The sequence below is a fragment of the Hemiscyllium ocellatum genome, chromosome 5, assembly GCF_020745735.1.
Source record: "Hemiscyllium ocellatum isolate sHemOce1 chromosome 5, sHemOce1.pat.X.cur, whole genome shotgun sequence".
Lineage (NCBI taxonomy): Eukaryota > Metazoa > Chordata > Chondrichthyes > Orectolobiformes > Hemiscylliidae > Hemiscyllium > Hemiscyllium ocellatum.
The window spans coordinates 55,960,088-55,986,552 of NC_083405.1; the positions used below are offsets into that span (position 1 = coordinate 55,960,088).

The window sequence follows — 26,465 nt, forward strand, 5'->3', positions numbered from 1 at the left end:
GCACAATCTACCCCACAAAAAAACATGTTGCCTATCACTGATAAGCCCATTCTTTTCCAAACATAGATAGATTTATCCCGCAGAAACTTTTCCACCACCGATGTCAGGCTCACCGGTCTGTAGTTACCTGGAATATCCCTACCACCCTTCTTGTACAGGGGGACAACATGAACAACTCTCTAGTCCTCTGGCACCTCACCTGTGTTTAAGGATGCTACAAAAATATCTGTCAGGACCCCAGTTATTTCCCCTCTCGCTTCCCTCAGCAACCTGGGATAGATCCCATCCGGTCCTTGGGATTTGTCCACCTTAATATCCTTCAGCCAATCCAACACATCTTCCCTCCTTATGTCAGCATGGTCCAGAGTAAACAAACGTCTGTCTCTAATCTCCGCAATCGTCATCTTCCGTTCCTCAGTGAACACTGATGCAAAGTAATCTCACCTATTTTCTCAGGTTCAACACACTATCTTCCTTCCTTACCCTTTAGTAGACCAATCATTTCTCTAGTTACCCTTTTTGCTTCTTATGTAAGAATAAAAGGCCTTGGGATTCTCCTTAATTCTGCTCTCTCAAATTATTTCATGATCCTTTTTAGCCCGCTTGATTCCTCATTTAAGATTGGTCATACTCTCCCAATATTCCTCCAAGACCCATTCTGTTTTAGCTGCCTGGACCTTATGTACGCTTTCCTTTTCCTCTTGGCTAGTCGCACGATTTCTCCTGTCATCTACAGTTCACGAATCTTGTCTTTCCTATCCCTTGTTTTCAGAAGGACATGCCTACCCTGCACTATCTTTGAAATCCTCCCACATATCAAATGTGGGCTTTCCTTCAAATAGCTGCATCCAATCCACATTTCCCAGCTCCTGCCTAATTTTGATATGATTGGCCTTAGCCTAGTTTAGTACTCATCCCTTAGGATTATTCTCATCTTTGCCTACGAGTATTCTAAAACATACAGAATTGTGGGCACTATTCCCAAAGAAATCCCCTACTGCAACTGCTATCACCTGGCCTGGCTCATTCCCCAACACCAGGTCCAGTATGGTCCCTTCCCTTGTCAGAATATTGACATACTGCACTAGAAAACTCTCCTGGACGCTCCTCATAAATTCTGCCCCATCCAGACCTCTGACGCGAAGTGTATCCCAGTCAATGTTGGGAAAATTAAAATCTCCCATCACCACCACCCTGTTGCCTCTACAACTTTCCATAATCTGTTTACCTATTTGTTCTTTTACCTCCTGCTCACTGTTGGGAGGCCTGTAATACAGCCCCAACAATGTAACTGCACCCTTTTTATTTTTCAGCCCCACCCATAATGCCTCACTGCTCAAGCCCTCCATAGTGTCCTTCTTTAGCATAGCTGTGATATCATCCCTGACCATCTCAAATCAAATGTTATAACACCAACACCAAGTTCAAATTTTCTTTCTCAACCGTCGAATATATCTGCTGACGAATGTTCAATTTCCTGGAGAAATACCTGATAGGTCTTCCATCTTCTCTTCATCTTCTTGCAGGAACAAAGCACTGATACTATATCACGAGCATCGATAACCACTTTCAAAGGCTTTGTGTAATTAGGTGTGGCTAATACTGGAGCAGTGGTTAACATAGCTTTCAGGGTGTTAAATGCCTTCTGATAGTCTGCTGTCCACTGAAACCTTTGCCTTTCTTTAACAATTCAGTGAGTGGAGCAGTCACACTGCTAAACTTTGGTGTGAATTTTCAATAAAATCCACTCAATCCCAGGAACCATAGTACTACTCTTTCTGTCGATGGTATGGGAAACTGCCCAATTACCTTTGTTTTTGTATTCTGTGGGGCCATTTGTCCAAGTTCAATAACATGGCCCAGGAGGGTGACTTGGGCTTTGGCAAAATCACTTTTAGCCAGGTTTATCACCAAGTCTGCCTTCCAAAGTCGATCAAACAAGTCCGATTAATGTCGCAAATGTTCCTTCCAAGTGTGACTAAAAATCACCAGGATCATCGATACGTATGACACAATTGGGTTGTCTGGCAGTGGCCTTATTGGTTAGTCTCTGAAATGTGGTAGTATATTTTTCATACCAAATGGCATGATTTTAAACACCATCCATTTGGTGTTACAAAAGCTGAAACTGCCTTTGCCGTTTCTGACAAAGGTGTCTACCAGTATCCTCTGAGCAATTCCAACTTAGAAATATGCAATCCCACCTTTTCAACAGTCTTCCAAACTCTGAATCGAATATGAATCAGTCTTTATAACTGCATCGACTTTGCGATAGTCCAAATATAACCGCTGGTTACCATCCGGTTTTGGCACCATTACTATGGGTGAGCTTCAGTCACTGTAACTCACTTCAATTATGTTGTCTTGGAGCATGCGTTCAATCTCCTTTTGAACCTGTGCCAACTTTAGAAGGTTATGCCTATAAGGATATTGCTCAATCAGAACAGCATCTCCTATCTCTACATCATGCACAATTAGGTTTTTACTTCCCAACTTATTTCCATATATTTCCCCAAGTGATTGCAATAACTCTTTTAGGTCATTTTGATTTTCCTGTAGAAGATAACTCAAATTATTATCCCGATTTTTGATAGCTTCCTCATTGTCCAATTTAATTTGAGGAATGTTTGTGGGTGGCATGGTGGCACAGCAGTTAGCACTGCTGCCTCACAGCACCAGAGACCCGGGTTCAATTTTTGCCTAAGGCAACTGACTGTGTGGAGTTTGCATATTCTCCCCATGTCTGCGTGGGTTTCCTCCGGGTGCTCCGGTTTCCTTCCACAGTCCAAAAATGTGCAGGTTAGGTGGATTGGCCATGCTCAATTGCCCGTAGTGTTAGGTGAAGGGGTAAATGTAAGGGAATGGGTCTGGGTGGATTGCGGGTCAGTGTGGACTTGTTGGGCCGAAGGGCCAGTTTCCACACTGTAAGTAATCTAAAAAAAAATCCTCTGAACGTCGTTCTTCCCTCTTCCCCAAAGTCTCCTTTGGCTTTCCTTCCCTGTCAAAATACCTTTTGAACATATCCACAGGATGCACTCTGTGAGATTTGCTTCTGTCTGGAGTCCTTATCAAATAGCTCACCTTACTCAATTTCCTTCGACTTGATAAGGTCCACTAAACATTGACCTATCACTGAAAGTAACATTAACACCTTATCTCTGAGAGCAAAGTTGTGAGTTTTTGAGTTCTTATCTGCTTCCTGTTTCATTGTATGCTGTGATACTTTTAAATGCTGTGTAGCCAATTCCCTCACTGTATTTAATCTTTCCTGAAAATTTGACACATCATCTGGATGGTCTCTGAATTCTGACAAGTCAGGTGAATTGGCCATGCTAAATTGCCTGTAGTGTTAGGTAAAGGGGTAAATGTAGGGGAATGGGAGGGTTGTGCTTCGGCGGGTTGGTGTGGACTTATTGGGCTGAAGGGCCTGTTTCCACACTAAGTAATCTAATCTAATCTAATCTGATTTACTAATTTCTCCTTAATCAATTTTAGAAGTCCTCTCACTTCATGTGTAAAAACTATTTCAAATGGACTGAATTTGGTTGATTCTTTTGGTGCATCTCTGATTGCAAAAAACACAAATGGAATTCCCTTATCCCAGTCATTGGATAGTCTTGACTATAAGTCCTCAACGTGGTCTTTTAATGCCATCTTTCTAGTGCTCCCTGTGATTCTGGTTGGTACGCAGTAGATTTGAATTGTTTTATTCCTAAGCTGTCCAAACCTTCCTTGAATAATTTTGATGTGAAGTTTGACCTTTGATCTAATTGTATCTCTCTGGGTAGGCTGTACCTAGTGAAAAATTTGATCAACTCCTCTCCGATCCTTTTAGCTGTGATATTGCATAATGAGATAGCCTCTGGAAATCTAATGGACACATTCATCATTGTTAACAAATACTGATTCCTACCTTTTGTTTTAGTTAGGGGTCCTACGCAGTCAATTAAGACTCTTGTAAAACGCTCCTCAAATGCAAGGATATAAGAAGTGCAAGCTTTACTACTGCCTGTGGTTTTCCAATTACCTGACATGTATGTCAAAATTCAACTACGATCCTTATGCAGTCCAGGCCAGTAAAAATGTTCTTGTATTTTAGCTTGAGTTTTTCTCACTCGTAAATGACCTCCTAGCGGTAGCTCATGTTCAACTTGCAACACTTCCATTCTATAACGTACTGTCAATACAACTTGATGAATTTCTGATCATTTCTCATCTGCCTGAATGTGTGATGGTCTCCATTTCCTCACTTAAGTCATCATTTCTAAGATAAACAAAATCAGGAATACATTCGGATTATTAGTTTTTGCATGTATTTTGATACAATTACTTTAAATTTTCATTTTTCTGCTGTAGTTCTGGTACTTTATCTGAGCTTAAGATATTGCTATCTGAGTATTGCTATCTATCTACTCCCGGTTTGTGTCGACCATCTGATCAAACAGGGCCTCTACTAATTCCACTTCAACTTTCTTGCCTGTACTCTTTAATCTCTCCTGTTTCAATTGGTGACTTTGTGACCACACAGTCCAGAAAAATCCCAGGATATGCGTCCTGTAATAGTTCAGTTGCCTGAGTTTCCACTGGCTTTTCAAACACATCACACAACACTCCTACCTGTGAACCAGGTATATCATTAGCAAGAACAAATTGTATTCCTGGAGCTGAGAGTTGGTCCAGTATTCCTACCACCACTTCTCCACTGTTCACTGGACACTCTAACCTCACTTTACATAACTGAGTGCTTCTTGTCTCACCATGAATTACCATTGCTAGCACCTTCTCTGCCAATAATCCTTCAGAGATGCATATCTCCTCTGATCAGCATCTCAGATTGAGAGGAACCTGTGTCTCTTGATATTGTACCTCTTTACCTGCTGCTCCTGGCCTGTGCAAGTAAACTTTACCTTTGTAGGTATATGGTTTAAGAAGATCTGGCACATCCTCCTTAACTAACCTCTGATATTCTGGTGCAGCTTTCTATCCTTCACCATGCTTTCTGTTACCACTCTGACAAAATTCACTGGCTTATCCTGTTTTCCTACATCTAGCTTCCCAGTGCTTTTCCTAACCCACCAACACTGTAATTTCATGTGGCCTGCTTTTATTGCAGTGAAAACACTGGAGCTTTTTAACTTCTCCTTCTCCTTCAAGGCTTTCCCTTTTATCCTGTGGTAAGTTATCCTTATGATCTTCACCATGATATATCTTTCCCTTTCCACGTGAGGATTTCTCTTTTCCCCAATTTCTATCCCTCATGGATGGAAATTAATTTTGGAAGCCAAACTTTGATTTATGAACCAACGCATAATCATCAGCCATTTCAGCTGCTCACCCTGCCATTTTAACTCTCTGCTCTTCCACATGAGTTTTAGCTACTTCAGGAAGCGAATTTTTGAACTCCTGTCCATGTGCCAATTTCTGACGTTCAAACTCCTCTTTCTTCTCTCTCTTTGTCTCTCTCCTCTCTCTCTTTCTCTTTTTGTTCTGTTAAAGTGATTTGTTCTTTTTCTCTTTCCTCTGCCTTTAATCATAATTCAAACTGTTTCGTATCTGGTGCCCTCTCCTTGTCTTTTGCCTGTAACTCAAGCTGCTTCATCTTCAATTGAATTGTAGCCATCTCTAAAGATTCTGATGGTGTTTCCAGCAAATTTAAATTTAAATGCTGAGCTAATGCTGTAATTATCTATTCTTTCCTCACAGACAGCAATAGATCCAACCCCAGCTTATCTGCTAATTCCAGCAGCTTGGCCTTAATTACTTTTTGTAAACTCACTTCTTCCATCCCCAGAAAAACGTTGGTGACTGAAAGAGCCATTGCTGTCCCAAGCAATGTTTAAACCAACCAAATTCAACACCCAGAACAAAAGATACTAACACATACCACTGGCTGCTTTGAGTCCAACAACCCTAATCCCAATTTGGAACGATAGAATAAATCCCACAAAGAGTCCTCAGTCTGTTATGGATTAGGCCAGACCCTCTCAAAACATTTCAATGAAGTAGCCCAGACCCTAGCTTTGCTTGTTGTTTTAAGCAGGTGTAACGTGGATATTCCAGAAGTGATGCATCTAGTCAAACCACTTCATTTTAAACAAAACAGAATTTATTTACAAGATTACTGAATGAAACACAAACAAAACCGAACACGGAATAACTTTACCTATTCAAAAACCCAACAGATTATCCCAGCATAATGATGCTGTTCCCAATATTTGCAACAGTCCCCTTGACACAAAAGGTAAAATCAAATACAGGGTCTTACAGGAGAGAGAGAGACTTGGTAGCATGGAACACCCTTTTCTATGTAACTGTTTATTGGATCAATAGCCTCCAAACTGCTTTCAGTGAATGGCCAGACTGCCAAAAAAATCAACCAGAAAAAAGCTGAGCTGGGAGAACTGGCCACTTCACTTTCATTGTGCAAGTGTTTTTTTAAACTTCAAAAGCCTTTTGCCTGAAGCAATATCTGTTAGTTATAATCAAATTGGCCCAAAGATCCATCCAAGCCCAGACTTTTCAGAACCTGTGTTTTTACGACCACCTGAAAAAAAACAAGGACAGCATATCCTTGTTGGGGAGCAGCGTCATCACACTGGCTAGTTTGTGATCTTGAACACCTGATTTCCTCTCAGCCTTTTCTCTCCAAAAGAAAAAAGCCCAAACTTATTCAATGTATCATCAGAGCTGGAGCTTAGGAAATTTCTCCCAAAAGATAAATGTAGGGGGTAGTGGACTTTCGGGGAATGTAGCACAAACAGCCAAGTTTCTGGTAACAAGACTGGCTCTAATGTAATGAGGGGTACATTGGGTTCCAAGTGATTGACTGTGTTAGGGGACTCTCTAGTCAGGGGCACAGACAGACGTTTCTGTGGCTAGCAATGAAAACTCAGAATGGTGTTGCCTCCCTGGTGCCAGGATCAAGGATGCCTCAGAGGGTATAGAATGTTTTCAAAGGGGAGAGGGACCAGCAGAGGTCATTGTACACATCGGTACCAATGACATAGGAAGAGAAAAGGACGAGATGCTGAAGGGAGGATATAGGAAATTAGGCAGGAATTTAAAAAGGCGGTCCTTGAGGGTAGAAGTATCCAGATTACTCCCAGTGCTACAAGCTAATGAGGGTAGGAATAGGAGGACAGAGCAGATGAATGTGTGGCTGAAGAGCTGGTGTGTGGGAGAAGGATTCACATTTTTGGATCATTGGAATTTCTTCTGGGGCAGAAGTGACCTCTATAAGAAGGATGGATTGCACTTGAATTGGAAGGGGACTCATATACTGGCAGGGAGATTTGCTACAGCTGTTTGAGAGGATTTAAACTAGTAAGGGCGGGTGGGGGCGTGGCGGTGTCAGGGCCCATGGAGATACTGGGGAAAGATATCAGTCTGGGACTGGTACAGTTGAGAAAAGAAGTGAGTCAACCAGTCAGGGCAGGCAGGAACAAAGCAGAGAACAAGGTAGGACTGATAAATAAGCTGCATTTATTTCAATACAAGAGGCTTAACAGGGAAGGTAGATGAACTCAAGGCATAGTTAGGAACATGGGACTGGGATATCATAGCAATTACAGAAACATGGCTCAAGAGATGGACAGGACTGGCAGCTTAATGTTCCAGGATACAAATGCTATAGGAAGGGCAGAAAGGGAGGCAAGAGAGGAGGGGGACTGGCATTTTTGATCAGGGATAGTATTATAGCTGTGATAAGGGAGGATATTTCTGGAAATACATCCAGGGAAGTTATTTGGGTGGAACTGAGAAATAAGAAAGGGATGATCACCTTATTGGGATTATTTTATAGACCCCTAATAGTCAACGGGAAATTGAGATTTGAGCTATAGGGAGAGGCTGAATAGGCTGGGGCTGCTTTCCCTGGAGCATTGAAGTCTGATGGATGACCTCATATTTGTTTATGAAATCATGAGTGGCATGGATAGCATAAATAGACAAAGTCTTTTCCCAGGGGTGGGGGAGTCCAGAACTAGAGGACGTAGTTTTAGGGTGAGAGGGGAAAGATATAAAAGGGACCTAAGAGACAACATTTTTACGCAGAGGTGGTACATGTATGGAATGAGCTACCAGAGGAAGTGGTGAAGGCTGGTACAATTGCAACATTTGAAAGGCATCTGGATCAGCATATGAATAAGAAGGGTTTAGAGGGATATGGGCCAAGTGCTGGCAAATGGGACTAGATTCGGTTGTGATATGTGGTCGGCATGGATGTGTTGGACCGAAGAGTCTGTTTCTGTGCTATACATCTTTATGACTCTATGAATGAGCACAAATAATGTCATGGATTGATGCAATGGTTACAGGTAGCCTGGGGAGGATGTGCTTAAGTTGACTTCTTTCTCATTTGGTTCTCTCACCACCAGCTGTAAACCCAGATTAGCAGCTGTAATTGCTCAGCTTGAATCATTATTTTGTCTCCAAATTACAATGCAGTACCATAACCATGATGCCAGCGTAATCAGCGTGTTGACATTTGGAAACGTAGGTGGCTTTGTTCCTGCATAGTTGAGTGTTTTACTATTTACTGTATATTCAGTTTGGTTCATTTCTGCAAAATGTGGTCCTTCATATTTGTCTTTGTTGGTACTTATTTTCCATTGATCTGCTCACTTTCCTCTCGTCATCTGCTGGTGATGATAAACTGTGTTATGTAGGACATTTTTGATGGAATTGAATAATGTCGCATGATTCGTTTAGTCTCGGTAGATTTAAAAAGAGAAATATCGAAATTCTTTACTTATCCTTCTGCTCCAAGTACTGAGCATCTGTTCATTGATGGTTAATAAAAAGTATTATTCACTCTTTGCCAAGTTGCAACATTTTGGTCTTCCACATTCTTGGTTGCTCTCTTTTGAGTTTTCCCTTGCACCAGTCCGATTGTCTTTCTTGTAGTTTAGAGAACAGAAACAGGAAGCATTCCCACATAACTCAGAATATTTACAGCTGAAGATAGTGAAAATCTGAAACAAAAGCAGGAAGTGCTGGAGAAACACAAGGTCTGGCAGCATTTGTGGAGTGAAGGGTCACTGGAATTGCTCCAACGTTTTTCTCATAGACCACATATTTTCAATATATGGTGATTAACAATTTAAAAGTTTGAAAAGGAATTATCTTCTCTAATATAATCATATTCTTTGAATTTCAGATATATCTATATTGCAGAAACTTTTGCCCGTAACATCCATATTATGGAAATAAATCCGAACAATACTCTGACTCCAGTGAAGGTAAGGATTTGAAATAATTATTAGAATGGGTCAAGGTCACTGAATGCTGTTTTAACATTGCCTCTCAGTGTAGTCAACAGTTTTGTGTCAAAAAGTGGAATCTATCACCTGGATGAAATTTTACTGTGTAGTTTGAAATTGCTGTTCTAGTAAGTGGTTAGGGGTGTTCACATGGATAATGTGGAATAGTTTCATAATAGAAGAGATGGAAGAGAGTATAGTAACAGTCAGAAATTGTAACTTAGACACTTAAGATAAAGGAAAAACTAAAATATGTAAAGGAGTTGATGCATAAGAAATAGGAAATGTGTAAGACATTGGAGTTAATGCACCATTTAAATACAAAGGACAGGATTTTAGTAATGGCATGGTCCCGAGCTCTCAGCTGGTAAGACGGCAGAGGAAGCCCACCTAAGGAAGGAGCCTACCCTGTAGCCAATCAGTACATCTCGGAGTTCGGCCCCTCAGGACCAGGAACTGCTGTGCCATAGCTGCTCACTAATCACAGCTGCTGGCAATTCTCCAATATTGGTAGTTCCACTGTGAATGGTGGGTACCTCTGGTACTGTATTTAGGACTTGAGGAGGCGAATACCATTGTATCAAGCCATAGAGATGACTGCAGTCTGTCTGGATAGCAAGCTGGCAGGTCCTGATGAGCTAGGGGAAAAGAGGGGCCACCAGGGTTTGAGAGCATTGAGAGGGGTGCAGGTGTGATTTAACATATTATGCGGAGCCTGCTGATAGATCTGGGGCTCTGTTAAGGAGGGACCAGTACATGCCTATATGGGGAAACTTACTGTTGACTTTAACGACTGGCTCAATTCTGGTGACAACAAGCTGAGGCTATTTTTCCTCTTCAGGGTATCAATGGCTGATGGGCAGGCTGCCTGATGCCAACCTTGACACTGGTGAAATTGGGCAGGGATATGTGTGAGCAGATCTCCTCCTGGATTTTACAACCTGATTACAACATTTTCAAACTGACTAATGGGTCAGGGCACAATTCTATCCATGGAATGTAAGAAATAAATGGAGTGAAGTGCAGATGCAGATTCAGTTGTAGGTTATATAGATGTACAGCATGGAAATAGACCCTGCGATCCAACCTGTCCATGCTGACCAGATATCCCAACCCATTCTAGTCCTACCTGCCAGCACCCGGGCCATATCCCTCCAAACCCTTCCTATTCATATACCCATCCAAATGCCTCTTAAATGTTGCAATTGTACCAGCCTCCACCACATCCTCTGGCAGCTCATTCCATACACGTACCACCCTCTGTGTGAAAAAGTTGCCCCTTAGATCTCTTTTAATCTTTCCCCTCTCACCCTAAACCTATGCCCTCTAGTTCTGGACTCCCCGACCCCGGGGAAAAGACTTTGCCTATTTATCCTATCCATGCCCCTCATAATTTTGTAAACCTCTATAAGGTCACTCCTCAGCCACTGACGCTCCAGGGAAAACAGCCCCAGCCTGTTCAGCCTCTCTCTGTAGCTCAGATCCTCCAATCCTGACAACATCCTTGTAAATCTTTTCTGAACCCTTTCAAGTTTCACAACGTCTTTCCGATAGGAAGGAGACCAGAATTGCACGCAATATTCCAACAGTGGCCTAACCAATGTCCTGTACAGGTGCATCATGATCGCCCAACTCCTGTACTCAATACTCTGACCAATAAAGGAAAGCATACCAGACGCCTTCTTCACTATCCTATCTAGCAGTGACTCCACTTTCAAGGAGTTATGAACCTGCACTCCAAGGTCTCTTTGTTCAGCAACACTGCCTAGGACCTTACCATTAAGTATATAAGTCCTAGTAAGATTTGCTTTCCCAAAATGCAGCACCTCGCATTTATCTGAATTAAACTCCATCTGCCACTTCTCAGCCCATTGGCCCATCTGGTCCAGATCCTGTTGTAATCTGAGGTAACGTTCTTCGCTGTCCACTGCACCTCCAATTTTGGTGTCATCTGCAAACTTACTAACTGTACCTCTTATGCTCGCATCCAAATTATTTATGTAAATGACAAAAAGTAGAGGACCCAACACCGATCCTTGTGGCACTCCATTGGTCGCAGGCCTCCAGTCTGAAAAACAACCCTCCACCACCACCCTCTGTCTTCTACCCTTAAGCCATTTCTATATCAAAATGGCTAGTTCTCCCTGTATTCCATGAGATCTAACCTTGCTAATCAGTCTCCCATGGGAACCTTGTTGAATGCCTTACTGAAATCCATATAGATCACATCTACTGCTCTGCCCTCATCAATCTTCTTTGTTACTTCTTCAAAAAACTCAATCAAGTTTGTGAGACATGATTTCCCACGCGCAAAGCCATGTTGACTATCCCGAATCAGTCCTTGCCTTTACAAATACATGCACATCCTGTCCCTCAGGATTCCCTCCAACAACTTGCCCGCCACCGATGTCAGGCTCATTGGTCTATAGTTCCCTGGCTTGTCCTTACCACCCTTCTTAAACAGTGGCACCACGTTTGCCAACCTCCAGTCTTCCAGCACCTCACCTGTGACTATTGATGATACAAATATCTCAGCAAGAGGCCGAGCAATCACTTCTCTAGCTTCCCACAGAGTTCTCAGGTACACCTGATCAGATCCTGGGGATTTATCCAACTTTAACCATTTCAAGACATCCAGCACTTCTTCGTCTGTAATCTGGACATTTTGCAAGATGTCACCATCTATTTCCCTACAGTCTATATCTTCCATATCCTTTTCCACAGTAAATACTGATGCAAAATATTCATTTAGTATCTTCCCCCTTTTTCTGTGGCTCCACGTAAATGCCGCCTTGCTGATCCTTGAGGGGCCCTATTCTCTCCCTAGTTACCCTTTTGTCCTTAATATATTTGTAAAACCCATTTGGATTTTCCTTAATTCTATTTGCCAAAGCTATCTCATGTCCCCGTTTTGCCCTCCTGATTTCTCTCTTAAGGAGACTCCTACTTTCTTTATGCTCTTCTAAGGATTCATTTGATCTATCCTGTCTATACCTGACATATGCTTCTTTCTTTTTCTTAACCAAACCCTCAATTTCTTCAGTCATCCAGCATTCCCTATAATTATCAGTCTTCTCTTTCACCCTGACAGGAATATACTTTCTCTGGATTCTGGTTATCTCATTTCTGAAGGCTTCCCATTTTCCAGCTGCCCCTTTACCTGCGAATATCTGCCTCCAAACAGCTTTTGAGAGTTCTTGCCTAATACTGTCAAAATTGGCCTTTCTCCAATTTAGAACTTCAACTTTTAGATCTGGTCTATCCTTTTCCATCACTATTTTAAAACGAATAGAATTATGGTCACTGGCCCCAAATTGCTCCCCCACTGACGCCTCAGTCACCTGCCCTGCCTTATTTCCCAAGAGTAGGTCAAGTTTTGCACCTTCTCTAGTAGATACATCCACATACTGAATCAGAAAATTGTCTTGTACACACTTAAGATATCCCTCTCCATCTAAACCTTTAACACTATGGCAGTCCCAGTTGATGTTTGGAAAGTTAAAATCCACTACCATAATCACTCTATTATTCTTACAGATAGCTGAGATCTCCTTACAAGTTTGTTTCTCAATTTCCCTCTGACTATTGGGGGGTCTATAATACAATCCCAATAAGGTGATCATCCCTTTCGTATTTCTCAGTTCCACCCAAATAAGTTCTCTGGATGTATTTCCGGGAATATCCTCCCTTAGCACAGCTGTCATGCTATCCCTTATCAAAAATGCCACTCCCTCTCCTCTTTTGCCTCCCTTTCTATCCTTCCTGTAGTGTTCTGAAATGGTTGCAAATAGTGAGACACTGTTGAGATACATCAGGCTTGGGAACTTAATCATATTGGGTGATGAAGAGTGCAGGAAATATGGGGAAAATGATAAAAAAAGACAAGTACCTTAGGTGAAAATATGATGGAAGGTAAGCAGACAGGGAGACTGCAGATTTAGATTGAATGGTTTCATGTTTTTCAATGCAAGGGTCAAACATTCTAAGATGATGTTACTTCATGTTTCAGAAAACATCTCCCTGGTTAGAATTGGATTTTGCACAAGGTATTGTTTTAGTTGAAGCTTTGGCCAGTAATGGCATACAATGTAAAGCTCGAAATTTCAATCAGTACTGATCAGTTTATGACAACTGCACAAAATTCCACTCACTATTAGCACAATAAAATAATTTCTTTCACCAAGTTGACATCTGCTAAGTTAGCTTAGGTTAATTTTGTGTTCACAGGGACTTGTATGAGACCGTCACAAATCATTTAAGCCTGAAATATACAACAATGCTTAATATCAAACTTAAAGTTGTCACATTAATCTTAATGTTGGTTACTCTCTGTGAAGATTTTGCATTTGGAAACTGTACCAGACAACCTGGAGGTGGATCCCAAGACTGGAGATGTGTGGGTTGGGTGTTGTCCCAATTGCTGGAAAATATTCTTTTACCAGCCTGAAAATGGCCCAGGATCTGAGGTTAGTTATGTAAATGTTGAGAAAAATGTAACTTTCTTTCTGATGAGTTGAATTGCTTTAGTTTTAAATTATTCTCAATCAGGGGATGCTACCTTCATAGCATCTGCCATGCTGAACAGTTCAATATACCGTTAGTTGTATTCCCTGCTTCAGGTCTATAAATATTAAAATAAATCTTGTGCTAGGAACTCACACCTCTGAAATTGCAAAATATAAATCAATCCTGATATTTTGTCTCTTTATTTAAAAATTTACAGTATATTGGCATTATTCTATATATTTCTAATAGTTCAGACATGGAAGGACTGGTATTGGATTGGAGTGGACAAGGTCAAAAGTCGCACAACACCAGGTTATTGTCCAACTGATTTATTTGACATCACAAGCTTTTGGAAGACTGCTTCTTCATCTGACGAAGGAGCTGTGCTCTGAAAGGTTGTGATTGCAAATAAACTTGAACTATAACCCAGTGTCGTGTGACATCTGACCCAGGCATGTAATGATACTGATTAAGCAAATGGCATTTGAACCTGGGCTCCCTGTCTGAGAGGTGAGGGCGCAACCACCATGCCATAGGAACCCCTTGGTAATAATATATAAATATTACAATGAAAGAGCTTTTATAATAAATGTATATCTGTATTTGTTTTAAAGATTATTCAAATCTGAGTAAAATAGATGAAAATAATTTCAAAGTAAGTCTATGTAGAAGTGATGTTTTAAGTAAGTGTTCAATGAGGAACAATGAATTCTGTTTGACAAACTCTTAGCTGCACTTAAATCATCTTGAACTGAAGAAAACAATATGTACTTACATGCCTATTAAAACTAGAGGGGCCACGTTTCAGCTTGGTAATGGCATCACCTAGAAAAACAGGTTTTTTTTTCAGTGGGCTACAATGTATGGAGAGTTGTTTTGGTTAAATAAATTTTTATCTTTATTTACAGGTAATAAAAATCGAAAACATTCTATCTGAGAACCCGAAGGTGACCCAAGTGTATCTGAACAATGACTCTGTTCTCCAAGGCTCATCAGTTGCCATTGCTTATGAAGGAAAATTGCTTATTGGCACAATCTTCCACAAAGCACTTCACTGTGACCTTAATAACTCATAACTATGAGTTGATGTGTGCTTTTACAGCTGGGAATGTTCTCTGTTCAGACAGTGAATAAAAGATTTGTAATACTTCCTTTCATTTAGACTGTGACATTAGTGCCAATGATAGTGGTTTCATTTTGTGTCTAAAATGGAATTAAATCGGGATGTAATTTTTTTTGTAAAATATCCTTTATGATTAGAGAGTTTTAGGAGAAGGTCTAAAATTTAGGGCATGCCAAATGCATTCAGTTCTAGTAGAAGTAAATATATGTAAACATATGTTATGAGGAGTGGAAGGAAGAGAGGAGTGGTCCTGTGACAATTCAACAAAATCATGACTGTCCTGATTATAACCACAAAACCTTATTTCTTCCAATCCCTTACTATCAAGTAACTATTCTCCTCTGCCTAAAACTATTCAAATATCCTGCTTCCATGGCCTTTCGAGGAGAGTTCCAAAGATTCATAACCCTCTGAGAAAAAACATTTTTCCCTATCACTGTCTTAAATGAGTAATGCTTTATTTTCAAATAGTGACCCTTAGATATAGATTCTCCCAAAAGAGGAAACATCTTTGCCACATCCACCCTGTTATGTACCCTCAAGATATTGTATGTTCAATCAAATTGTCTTGTGCTCTTCTAAATTCCAGTGGCTAGGAGGAAGTGAGGACTGCAGGTGCTGGTGATCAGAGTCAAAAAGATTAAAAACGCGAATCCAATGTTGTCACTTATCCCAAGAGGGTTGGAATATAAAAGCACCGTTGTGCTACTGAGACTTTATAAAGCTCTGGTTAGGCCCGAGTACTGTGTCCAGTTTTGGTCCCCACACCTCAGGAAGGACATACTGGCACTGGAACGTGTCCAGCGGAGATTCACATGGACGATCCTTGGAATGATAGGTGTAACATACGAGGAACGGCTGAGGATCCTGGGATTGTATTCATTGGAGTTTAGATGATTTGAGGGGAGACTTAATAGAAACTTACAAGATAATACATGGCTTGGAAAGGGTGGACGCTAGGAAATTGTTTCCGTGAGGCGAGGAGACTAGGACCCATGGACACAGCCTTAGAATTAGAGGGGGTCAATTCAGAACAGAAATGCGGAGACATTTCTTCAGCCAGAGTGGTGGGCCTGTAGAATTCATTGCGGCAGAGTGCAGTGGAGGCCGGGACGCTAAATGTCTTCAAGGCAGAGATTGATAGATTCTTGATGTCACGAGGAATTAAGGGCTACGGGGAGAATGCTGGTAAGTGGAGTTGAAATGCCCATCAGCCTTGATTGAATGGCGGAGTGGACTCGATGGGCCAAATGGCCTTACTTCCACTCCTATGTCTTATGGTCTTAAAAAGTGTGGCACTGGAAAAGCACAGCAGGTCAGGCAGCATCCGAGGAGCATTGCTGATTAAGGGCTTCTGCCTGAAACATTGTATCTTCTGCTCCGACGACTCTTGGATGCTGCCTGATCTGCTGTGCTTTTCCAGCACTACACGTTTTGACTCTAAATTCCAATCGTACAAACATAGCCTGTCCAAATTTCCCTCATAAGTGAGCCCACCCATCCATGTATAAGTCTAAGTAAACTTCCCTGAGCTGATTCCAATATATTTGCAACCTTTCTTAAAAAATGAGACCAATACATAGTACTTGAGATTAGTTTCACTGATGCTCTATAAAACATTCTGTCAGCATCCTAATTACTTGCAGTACCTGCAAGCTTCTTGTGATTAATACCCTGGAATACCCAGATTCCTCTGTATTTCAGATGACTGCAATCTTGTAACATTTAGAAAGAATGCTTCTTCGTTGTTCTTTTGGCCAAAATGAATAACTTCGAATTTTCCCACGTTATTTTCAATTTGCCAGATCTTTGCCTACTATTTAACTGACCTATGTACCTTTGGAGCCTCTTTATATGTTCTTCACAACTTACTTTGCATCATTGGAAAATTTAGCAAACACACATTTGATCCAAATCATTCATATGAATTGTAAAAGGTTCAGGCCCCCAGCATTGATTCCTGTAGCACCGCTTCACTTTTTTATTTTCTAAAAAAGGTTTATTTCTGCTTATTCTGTTTCCTGTTAGTCAATGTTCTATCTATACCTAAATCCCCTACATCATGACTTTATTTTTTGTAATAACCTTTGGTGTGACATTTTATCAAAAACCTTCTCGACATCTAGGTATAGCATTGTACCAGTTCCCCAATTGAAGCCAATGCACCAACTATCACATTAACCACTTCTTTTAAGTCCCAAGGATGGAGTCCATCAGTCCAGCCAGCAGATACAACAATTTGCTCAGTACCATTTATCTAGTGATTGTCATTTTTCTTTAGTTCCCCTTTGCTTCCCTTTCATTTCCTGATTTATAGCTATTTCTGGGATGCTATTTCAACCCTCCACAGTGAAGACTGATTAAAAATACCTGTTCAATTCTTCAATCATCTTCTTATTTTTCATTACCAATCCCCTGGACTTGCTTTCTTTAATGTTTACTCTGGTTTTCCATTTTCTGAAAACCACCTATAGAAATTCTTACAATGTTTTAAATTTTTCTCATTGTTTTATTTCTTATGTTGTGTCCCAACTTCTGACCTGCCATTTGTTTCACTGCTTTTGTTGGCCACAGATTCCTCCCTTTGGAATTTTTATTTCTTGTTGGAATATATCTACTTTGAAATATTCCCTTAAATGTCTGCCACTGTATCTCCACTAACGTATCCCTTAGCTTAATTTTCCAATTCACTTTAGCTGGCTCTGCTTTCATAACTTTATAATTGCTAAGTCCTTATATAAGTTTATGCTAGTAGTATTGAAAATAATAAACATTTATCTCAATTTCCTATCAATTGAAAGGATGTGAATCTCAGACTTTTCACCAGGATTGGGGCAATTCAGATGGCTGCCTCTGCCACCTCCTCCTTCTGAAGCTCCTTGTAACTTGCCCTGAATTTGTCTCATTTACCAAGTTTCTCTGCTAGTGTCCTCTCCTGGGTGTACTCTGTCCATGAAACTCACCTGTGTCAATGTACTTGGCTCCTTTTTAGCTGATATTGTTACTGATCTTGTTTTAGTTACTGTTACCATCTTCAAATTGGCCTTCATTACCTTGCTGTTTGAAGAAAAATAATTCCTTCTTCCTTGCAAACTACTACACCAGATCTAAGATCCTTTTCATTTCAAGTCTTTGGGAAGTGACGATACACCCTGGTCAATGCCCATAATGGCTAAAACTCCTTTTCAGTGCCTCAAATGAGGATTCCATCTGTTCCATGATGCCAAAATGTCTCACAGTCACAAATGACATCCTAAATCACTATGAAGAAAGTAAACTTACCCATTTCCTTTCTGACCTGTCTGCAATCTTTGACACACTTGATCACACCACTTTCTTCCACTATTTTCCACCTTGTTGATGAAAGAGCTAAAGCTGAGAGGGTTAAATACAAATTCAATTAGATGTGTTTGTATTAAAAATGTAAGCAGATGGTAAAGATCCAGGCTGCATGAGTGCGTGACAGAAATGTGAATGCAGCCTAGATAGCACAATCATCCGGATAAGGGGAATATCATGGGTGGACATTAACTGTGCCTAATGTATGCAACTGTGGGAGAAATTGAGTTAGTATGTACGTTATGAATGAAGGAACAAACAATTTATTGTCACATATATTTAGGGAAATACAGTGAAACATGTTCTGTCACCACAATCCGGGGCCATTTTGATGTACAAAAGAATTAAAGCAAAGTACTTAAATAGAGTTCATCTTCATCGGCTGCAATCCCAAACATAGCTCCAGGATTTCTGCAAGGCCCCCAATTCGGGCTCCCTGCAGCCAGAAGCCGTGCTCTCAGCACCAACATCACTGCTAAAAGAGTCCATGCTCCAGGCAGTACTGCAGCTAGGAGTCACTGCCGACACAACGCTCTGGCATCCTTGTGACATCAGGAAGATGAAGAAAAAGAGACAAAAAGGAAAGTGGAGAAGAATGCAGCTGGCCTGGATTAGCCTAAATGCTACCTACTGTGCTGGTGCTGCCATCTTGATTGCAGCTGTTAAGTTGATCAAATTTGAAATTGAATAAGTAAAATGTACAAATGATAACTTCTGGGGTTTTGCTAGAGTTCAGTTTTAGAATATTTAAGACTGGCTCTCCTGAGTGCACATGAATAAATAATTGTCACTTGTACCAGAGTCTCCTGGTGATTTGTTGTGGTACCTATCTAACTTTAGCCAGATAACCAATTGCAATGGCTTTTCTTCCTGCTACCAGTTACCACAGTATCATGTGGATACATTTTTTTGGTCCTTTCCTCGTTCTCATACATGTGCTGCTTTTTAGAAACATCACCAAAAAGTGTCATTTTTACATCTACACTAATAATCATCACCTCTGACAATAATTTATCAAGCTGTTTGTCCAACATGTATTGGATGAGGAGAAATGTCCTCCAAGTAAACTTTGGGAAAAGCAAAATCAGAAACTTAGCTCCCTTAGCCCACATCTCCATCTCAGGTAACTGTTTAAAACTTAATACAATTTTTCACTCTGAGATGAACTTCTAATCCAAAATACCATCTGTGTAAATGTATGTAGTGGACAGTGATTCCCCAAAAATTTCTTGAAACCTGGCCAATTGAAATGTTCAAACCTGAGGTTGATACATTTTCATTAGGGAAGACTATGTCAAAAGTTCTAAAGCAATGGAGGTAGAGATTCTTTCAGATCAGCCATAAGTTAGGAATTCTAAGGCCAATTGTTATTATTTTCCTACTAGTTGAGCTGAAATTGGCCAATGCATATGTTGTAGGTCAAACCTGAGTCCTTCCTTCATGGGATTGCTCAGTTCTACATTAACTATTGCATTTACACACTTCATCCTTGTAAAGCCTTTCATTTTACTTTTTTCTTCTTCACTCTTGAGGTCTGAACATTTGTGGTAATATTCCAGGTACATAGTATGTTTTAATAATTCTTTTTAACTTTGGCAATAACATTGAATGTACATTTCCTAGATGAAGTTCAATGCATGCATAACAAAATGTGAAGTAATGATATCAATCACAGATGTTTTATCATTGCTATATTTCATTATCAATGTTTTGGCAAATGGACAGAATTTATATATTCTCTTCTGCCTGTGATCACAAAGTTTTAAATGAAAAAGGTAAGTTTTCTTACCCTTGGAATGTGTATCTGAATTAAATAATTCTAGCAGCAAACTCTTGTAAGTTGTGAAATAGGTTTTTTTTAAACACACTTCCTCTGATTTAAGCATAATGTCTCACATGAAGGGTGGCACAGTGGTTAGCACTGCTGCCTCATAGCGTCAGGGATCCACATTCAATTCCAACCTTGGTCAACTGTCTGTCTGGCAGTTGCACATTCTCCACAAAAGTCTGCAGGTTTGGTGGATTGGCCATACTAAATTACTCAGTGTCCAGGGATGTGCAAGTTAGATGTTTAGCCATAGAAAATGCAGAGGTTTACAGGGATATGGTGGGATGCTCTTCGGAGGGTTGGTGCAGACTCAATTTGCTGAATGGTCTCTTTATGCACTGTATGGATTCTTTGATTCTATTTTCACATTTGTAAAATCATCCAACTCCTCCCCAGTCCCGCTGCTGATGTGCTGCTACTGAAACCTTTGCACTTAACTCCAAAGAACTCCTGGCTGATCTTGCATTTTCGATGGTCCAGTAACTTGTGGCCATCCAAATTGCTGTCGCTACTGTTCTAACTCACGTCAAGTACTGGTCACCTTCATTCACATTGGCTGACTTTCTCTTGGCAGAACAATAACTTAAACATCACCCTTGTTTTCAAAGTCCTCATTTCTCTCCATTTCAATCCTCAATGATCTGCATTGCTCAATTCTTGTCTCTGAGTACCAGTTTTAACTGTTTCAACTCTTCTGGGCCCTGACTATGGAATTCACTCCAAACCTCTTCACCTCTCTACCTCACTTTCCTACTTTAAGGGGCACTATAGCTCCTACCTTTTCTTCCAAACCTGACCTAGATTCTTCTTACATTAATTAGCATCACTATTGCAATAGCTTTGTGAATCACAGTTGCTTTGATACATTAGATGTGTTACATAAATAAAGTTATGTTTATGCTGCATGAAAGATTCAAATGACAGTCCTTGTATCAACTCAAGTTGGTTAACAGTTTAGTTGTAGAAGCAAATTACCACATGAATAGCCCTTTAGTTAGATTTAACTATAATATACAGACATAAACATAATGTTGGTATTATTTGTGGATAATGCAATGATTCTTGCATAGTCTACATAGTTATGATCAGTAATTAATTTTAAAAAAACCTTTTGAATTAAAGGGAAGGAACTGTATTAAATATGCTTGATTTTTAGTGCAAGTCTGAATTTAGTGCATGCTTTCTCCTTGAGGTTTTTGATCATTTAAAATAAATATGCCTCTGAAAGTTGGCAACAATTATAAGAATAGTATATGATTTCTGTAACAAGTTTGCAATAATCCATGTATTGTCAACCTTGCTCTTTTGAACAGAAATTATCACGACTTTGATAGCATAAATACCAACAGTATTCAATAATCTCCTCAAACCTTTGCTTTTAGTGCTTGGCTATGGCACAGCAAGTGCTAGTTTGTACTTTAAGGTTATTGTGGTAATAGATTTGGTGGTCTGCTTTCTCTGAAGTTTGGTTTGTTAATGGATTTAAATTGAAATGGTAATCTTTATTAGATAGTTGTTGACATATGAACTGATTCAATGGCTTCAACAACCTTGATTTGGAGATGCCGGTGTTGGACTAGGTGTACAAAGTTAAAAATCACACAACACCAGGTTATAGTCCAACAGGTTTAATTGGAAGCACACTAGCTTTCGGAGTGTTGCTCCTTCAACAACCTTGAATACAGAGTCTTATACTTTATTTGTTTAGTTAGCAAACAAGCCATGAATTAGATAACCTTAAGTAAAGTATCAAATATTACAACAGGATATGGAACTATGTTTGTGAACAATTTTGAAATATTCTGTTAAAGTGTATCTTGAAGTCAGAATTTCAGATATCCCAAAACACTTCACAGCCATTTAAGTACTTTTTGCAGTGCAGTTGCTGTTGTAGTCTGGAAAATCTAAGTCCATTTGTGCACAGCAAAGTCTCACATATAATAAATTAGTTTCAAGATGGTTGAACAATTAATATTGGCCAAGACCCTTGAATTCATTCCCTTCATATTTGAAATAGTGTCCATGATACCTTGGTTTATCATCCCAGCTGAAAGCTAATAATACAGTACTCCCTTAATGCTTTGAGCATGATGACCTACCACAGTCACTGAACAACTATGCTTAGTTGTCAATTTTCACTATTTGCTAGCCTCGTATACATTATTTAGGATAAATGCAAGGCTGTGAATTCTCTGGCATGTAATTTATATTCTGATTGCCAAAGCTTTTCTACTGTCTTTGAAGGACAAGATAGAGTGTGATGGAATACACTAAAAATGGGCTGCTTGAACTAAAACTCAACACAATTTAGAGTTGAAACTCTTCTGGGCCCTAGACTATGGAATTCACTCCAAAACCTCTTCACCTCTCTACCTCACTTTCCTACTTTAAGGGGCACTATAGCTCCTACCTTTTCTTCCAAACCTGACCTAGATTCTTCTTACATGAATTAGAACACTTGATCTGAACCTCAATAAGTAGCTTGAACTTCCAGTTCTATTGACATATTTTGTGACTGCTCTAATATTTACCATTTACAGCATGCAATACCATCATATTTTAGGAACACCTTACACACCCACAACTTCTAAACACCTGGAAGGACAAAGAAAGGAAATAAGTGGGACTATCACATTATTTTAAAGTCATATATCTCTGGATTTGGACATTCATGGTTGTGTCAAACTCCAAGCAAAACAGCAGTGTACAAAACAGCCACCTATAATCCAAAGCTCATTAAAACATTTTCAGCATTGATATGTCTAAATCAAAAAAAATCTAATTGAAGTAATGCACCAATTCTTAATCAATTTCTGAGATGCATAGTGAAGTTACCACATACTCTGGCAGCAATATTTCCAGAGTTAAATCAATGATTTCATGAACTGGAATTATAAAATGTTTTGGGCAAGAAGATTCCAATTAATTCATAACCTAAGAAATTACTGCACCTCTCATAAAAGCTAATAGCTATGTTAACTCCTTCCATTTGTTTCAAAGGATGGAATTTTCATTCACCCTGAATTACATGAGCATTGTGTCAGTTGGGAAAATATGTTGAATGGAAAAATTAGAATCTCAACATTGAGAAAAAAGTCTCATTTGCCACCCAAAGTTTTAATGGCCTGATGAGAATTTCTCTAGTGTGTTTTGAGACCTATTTGCAAGTATTAGCATCTCATTATTGCTGAATCCCATGTCGTTTATATGTAGTTTGCTATTTTTCCAGGCAGTGGAAAGAAACTAAATGGTGACAATTGCTGACATGAATTCTGAACAGTTATTTGTAGCTCACTGGCATCTTCTCTGGTCCTCCATCTTGACCAACAGGGCATGTTCAAGGGCAGAAACTACCTGCATCCTCTGCCATGAAAGTTGGCATCATAAAACAGCAACCTCACTGTTGGAACTCACTTATAATACAGCTCAGTACTTCAAAACAGCGCTTTGGGGATCACTGACACCTTTCATTGCAATGTTGACAGACTGCTTTGTGCACATGGACAGTCATTCAGCCCATGCGGTAAACAGGGTGCAGTTCAGGACTGTTAACATGTATTCTTAACACATTCAGACTTTTGCACTGACTTGAATGCTCAGAGTATCATTACCTTGCCTTTTGGTGTAGACATAGACAAGCAGCTTGTTAGGTTTGGCAGTAATGAACACTCAAGGTCAAGAGGCATGACTGGGAATCAGTCAGGGGATTGGGCAGCACGGTGGCACAGTGGTTAGCACTGCTGCCTCACAGCGCCAGAGACCTGGGTTCAGTTCCCACCTCAGGTGACTCTGTGTGTGGAGTTTGCACATTCTCCCGGTGTCAGCCTGGGTTTCCTCTGGGTGCTCTGGTTTCCTCCCACAATCCAAAAATGTACAGGTTAGGTGAATTGGCTATGCTAAATTGCCCGCAGTGTTAGGTGAAGGGGTAAATGTAGGGGAATGGGTCTGGGTGAGTTGTGCTTCGGCAGGTAGGTGTGGACTTGTTGGGCCGAAGGGCCTGTTTCCACACTGTGAGTAATCTAATCTTAAAAAAAACACTCAGGAAGGATGGGGAGGTGTCCAAGTGACAAGCACATTAGGGTTGGAAAGGTTAAAAATTTTGGGGGGATTTTGGAGTGGGTACAAGGCATTGAATCACTGATTCCCTACTGTGCAGATAGAGGCCATTTGGCCATTGAGTCTAAACTGACCTTCTGAAGAACATCTCATCCAGACCCATCCCTGTATTTACCATGGACAATATACCTAACCTGCACATCTTTGGACTCAGGGAGGAAACCAGAGCACCTGGCAGAAACTCACACAGGTAGGGGGAGAACATGCAAGCTCCACAGTTATCCAAGTTTGGAATTGAACCCAGGTCATTAAGCTTAGTACAGCCAGTGACCATGGACATTGCACTGATCTGGGTGGCTACTTTAGACTGGATTGGCAATATTTGACAGTGCATAGCTGGGGTTTAAATATGGCATCTGTGAGGTGAATGCTGGAAGGTTCCAGCTCTGATGAGTATTTTGCTACTGCTTCTGCAAGATTGAATGTTAACCTGGTGCATACTCACATGAAGTGAGCTGTGGAAAATTGTACGAGAAACATTGCTCGGGAAACCGTCTTGTGAAATTCCATGAAATTGACCTTGAGCTGACATTGACACAAAGTCAGCCCAAACAACTTTTCACATCTCTTGCTGAGAAGCTGAATAGTTGTTGAGACTCCCTTTGCAATTAAACCTGAAATGTACTGAATTTATCCATCAGTTGTGGAATTGTTCTTTAACCATCCAAAATCTTGAACATCCAAAGGAACTCCAGAACATCAACTTTGCTCAGGGAAACTAGCTTTGGATTATTATTTCATAACATTTCTGAATTTGCAATCTATTGCACGATCAGGATCTCCTGTCCATTTCCCCGAACTTCAGATTTTCTTTTAAAATAAATACAATTCTCTTGACATAGGTGAAATGCAATTTCTGTCATCATTTCAACATCTTTTAGTTTACAGCAAACAGCAAAGTAGGTTGTGGAATTTTTGTGGTACTGCTGCAACTGAGAATGTGGCAAATGGAATGATTTAAATGTAGCACAGAAAAACTGCTGTAAATATCCATAACGGATATAAGCATAAAGCCATGATTATTAAGAAAAGTTAATTTGGAATTATCCTAGAATAGAAGAGATTACTATGAATAATGTGGTGAAAAAATTGTGAAACATAACATGTGAAATAAACAATTAAGACTTTTCAATTCTTGTTACTTTTAATGCATTTGTTGTCAGACAACAATGCTACGGTTTGGCAACTGGCAAATTCTTTATATACATCAACTAATATTAGCTCATCACAGTCATTTTAAATTGAGGAGAGAAGGACAAACTAGGCATTATAGAGCTCCCATCAGTCATGAACATTGAAATAAAACATTGAGGAATGTAATTTTGTAAACACTAGGTAGGAATACAGTACATCACAAAGCATAGACGACTAGGTTCAGGCATGGCACTAAGATTTCATTATCATGCAATTAGAGGAGCATTGTGAATAGGTGTTCATATCAGACACCAAGCCATGCTTTTTGTACATATTTTACTCAAAGTAATTTCCTCCATCTTGTGATGCTTAGGTAATCCAAATAGAAATTACACCCAAGCAATTTAAAACAATTTCAATATCCTCAGTGCATTTCTTCATTAGCTGCCCAGTCATTCTTGAGCTACATGTAACCAACTGTATTGTTTCAAAATGATTTAACTGTTACACAATTCAGAAAAAGGTAAAATCACCAATACAACATCCTTTAATACAGTTTATGTTAAATACCAAATAATCCCTCATTCTGTGCAGGCAATTCATCGTACCTTCCTATTATGGATCATCATCTCCACCTTGTTAGATTTATTTATTTTAAGAGTAATTGTATACAAAGTTAATTTTCAGTTTAATTCCCCTCAGCTTCAAAGTATTTAATAGGATAATAGTTTTCTACATCAGAAAATGTCCCAAAAGAATACCAGACTAGTTGATTAAGTTAACTACTAAATTGAGTATAGCCTCAGCAATTTGTTACCTGCCCTTTTATAGTTTTCACTTTAGTGGTCAACATGGAATATTTACCAGCAGGACTTTCATACAACAGAGGCATCTCTATGGCACTTGTTTAAAAACATTTCAGACAAATTATCTAATATTAGTTGTTAATTTGCAGGATTTTGCACACTTAAACTTATGTACATTGACAAATTTTGAAGCATGACAAACTCCTATTGCAACAAATGGGATTGTGAAATGAAAAAAAAAATCATTGTTGCAACTAGAAAAGGAAGGTTAATACCTCAGAATAAGGTTAATCTGATTATTACTGTTCTGCTCAGATCAGTAACTCATGGACAAAGGGAGTGATTGCTTTAAA

General features: G+C 39.8%; 2 protein-coding genes across 2 annotated transcripts in view; one reads left to right on the forward strand and one right to left on the reverse strand.

Moving 5' to 3' along the window:
- LOC132815699 (serum paraoxonase/arylesterase 2-like) overlaps nucleotides 1–19,024 on the forward strand; it is a 66,764-nt gene extending 47,740 nt beyond the window's left edge. Inside the window, exons 7-9 of the mRNA XM_060824773.1 lie at nucleotides 9,158–9,239; nucleotides 13,598–13,726; nucleotides 14,675–19,024. Coding sequence (XP_060680756.1) covers nucleotides 9,158–9,239; nucleotides 13,598–13,726; nucleotides 14,675–14,842 — 379 coding nt within the window. The 3' untranslated portion in view covers nucleotides 14,843–19,024. The remainder of the gene's footprint in view (nucleotides 1–9,157; nucleotides 9,240–13,597; nucleotides 13,727–14,674) is intronic.
- Nucleotides 1–26,465, reverse strand: part of ppp1r9a (protein phosphatase 1, regulatory subunit 9A) — a 425,367-nt gene that overhangs the window by 51,237 nt on the left and 347,665 nt on the right. The window lies entirely within an intron of this gene.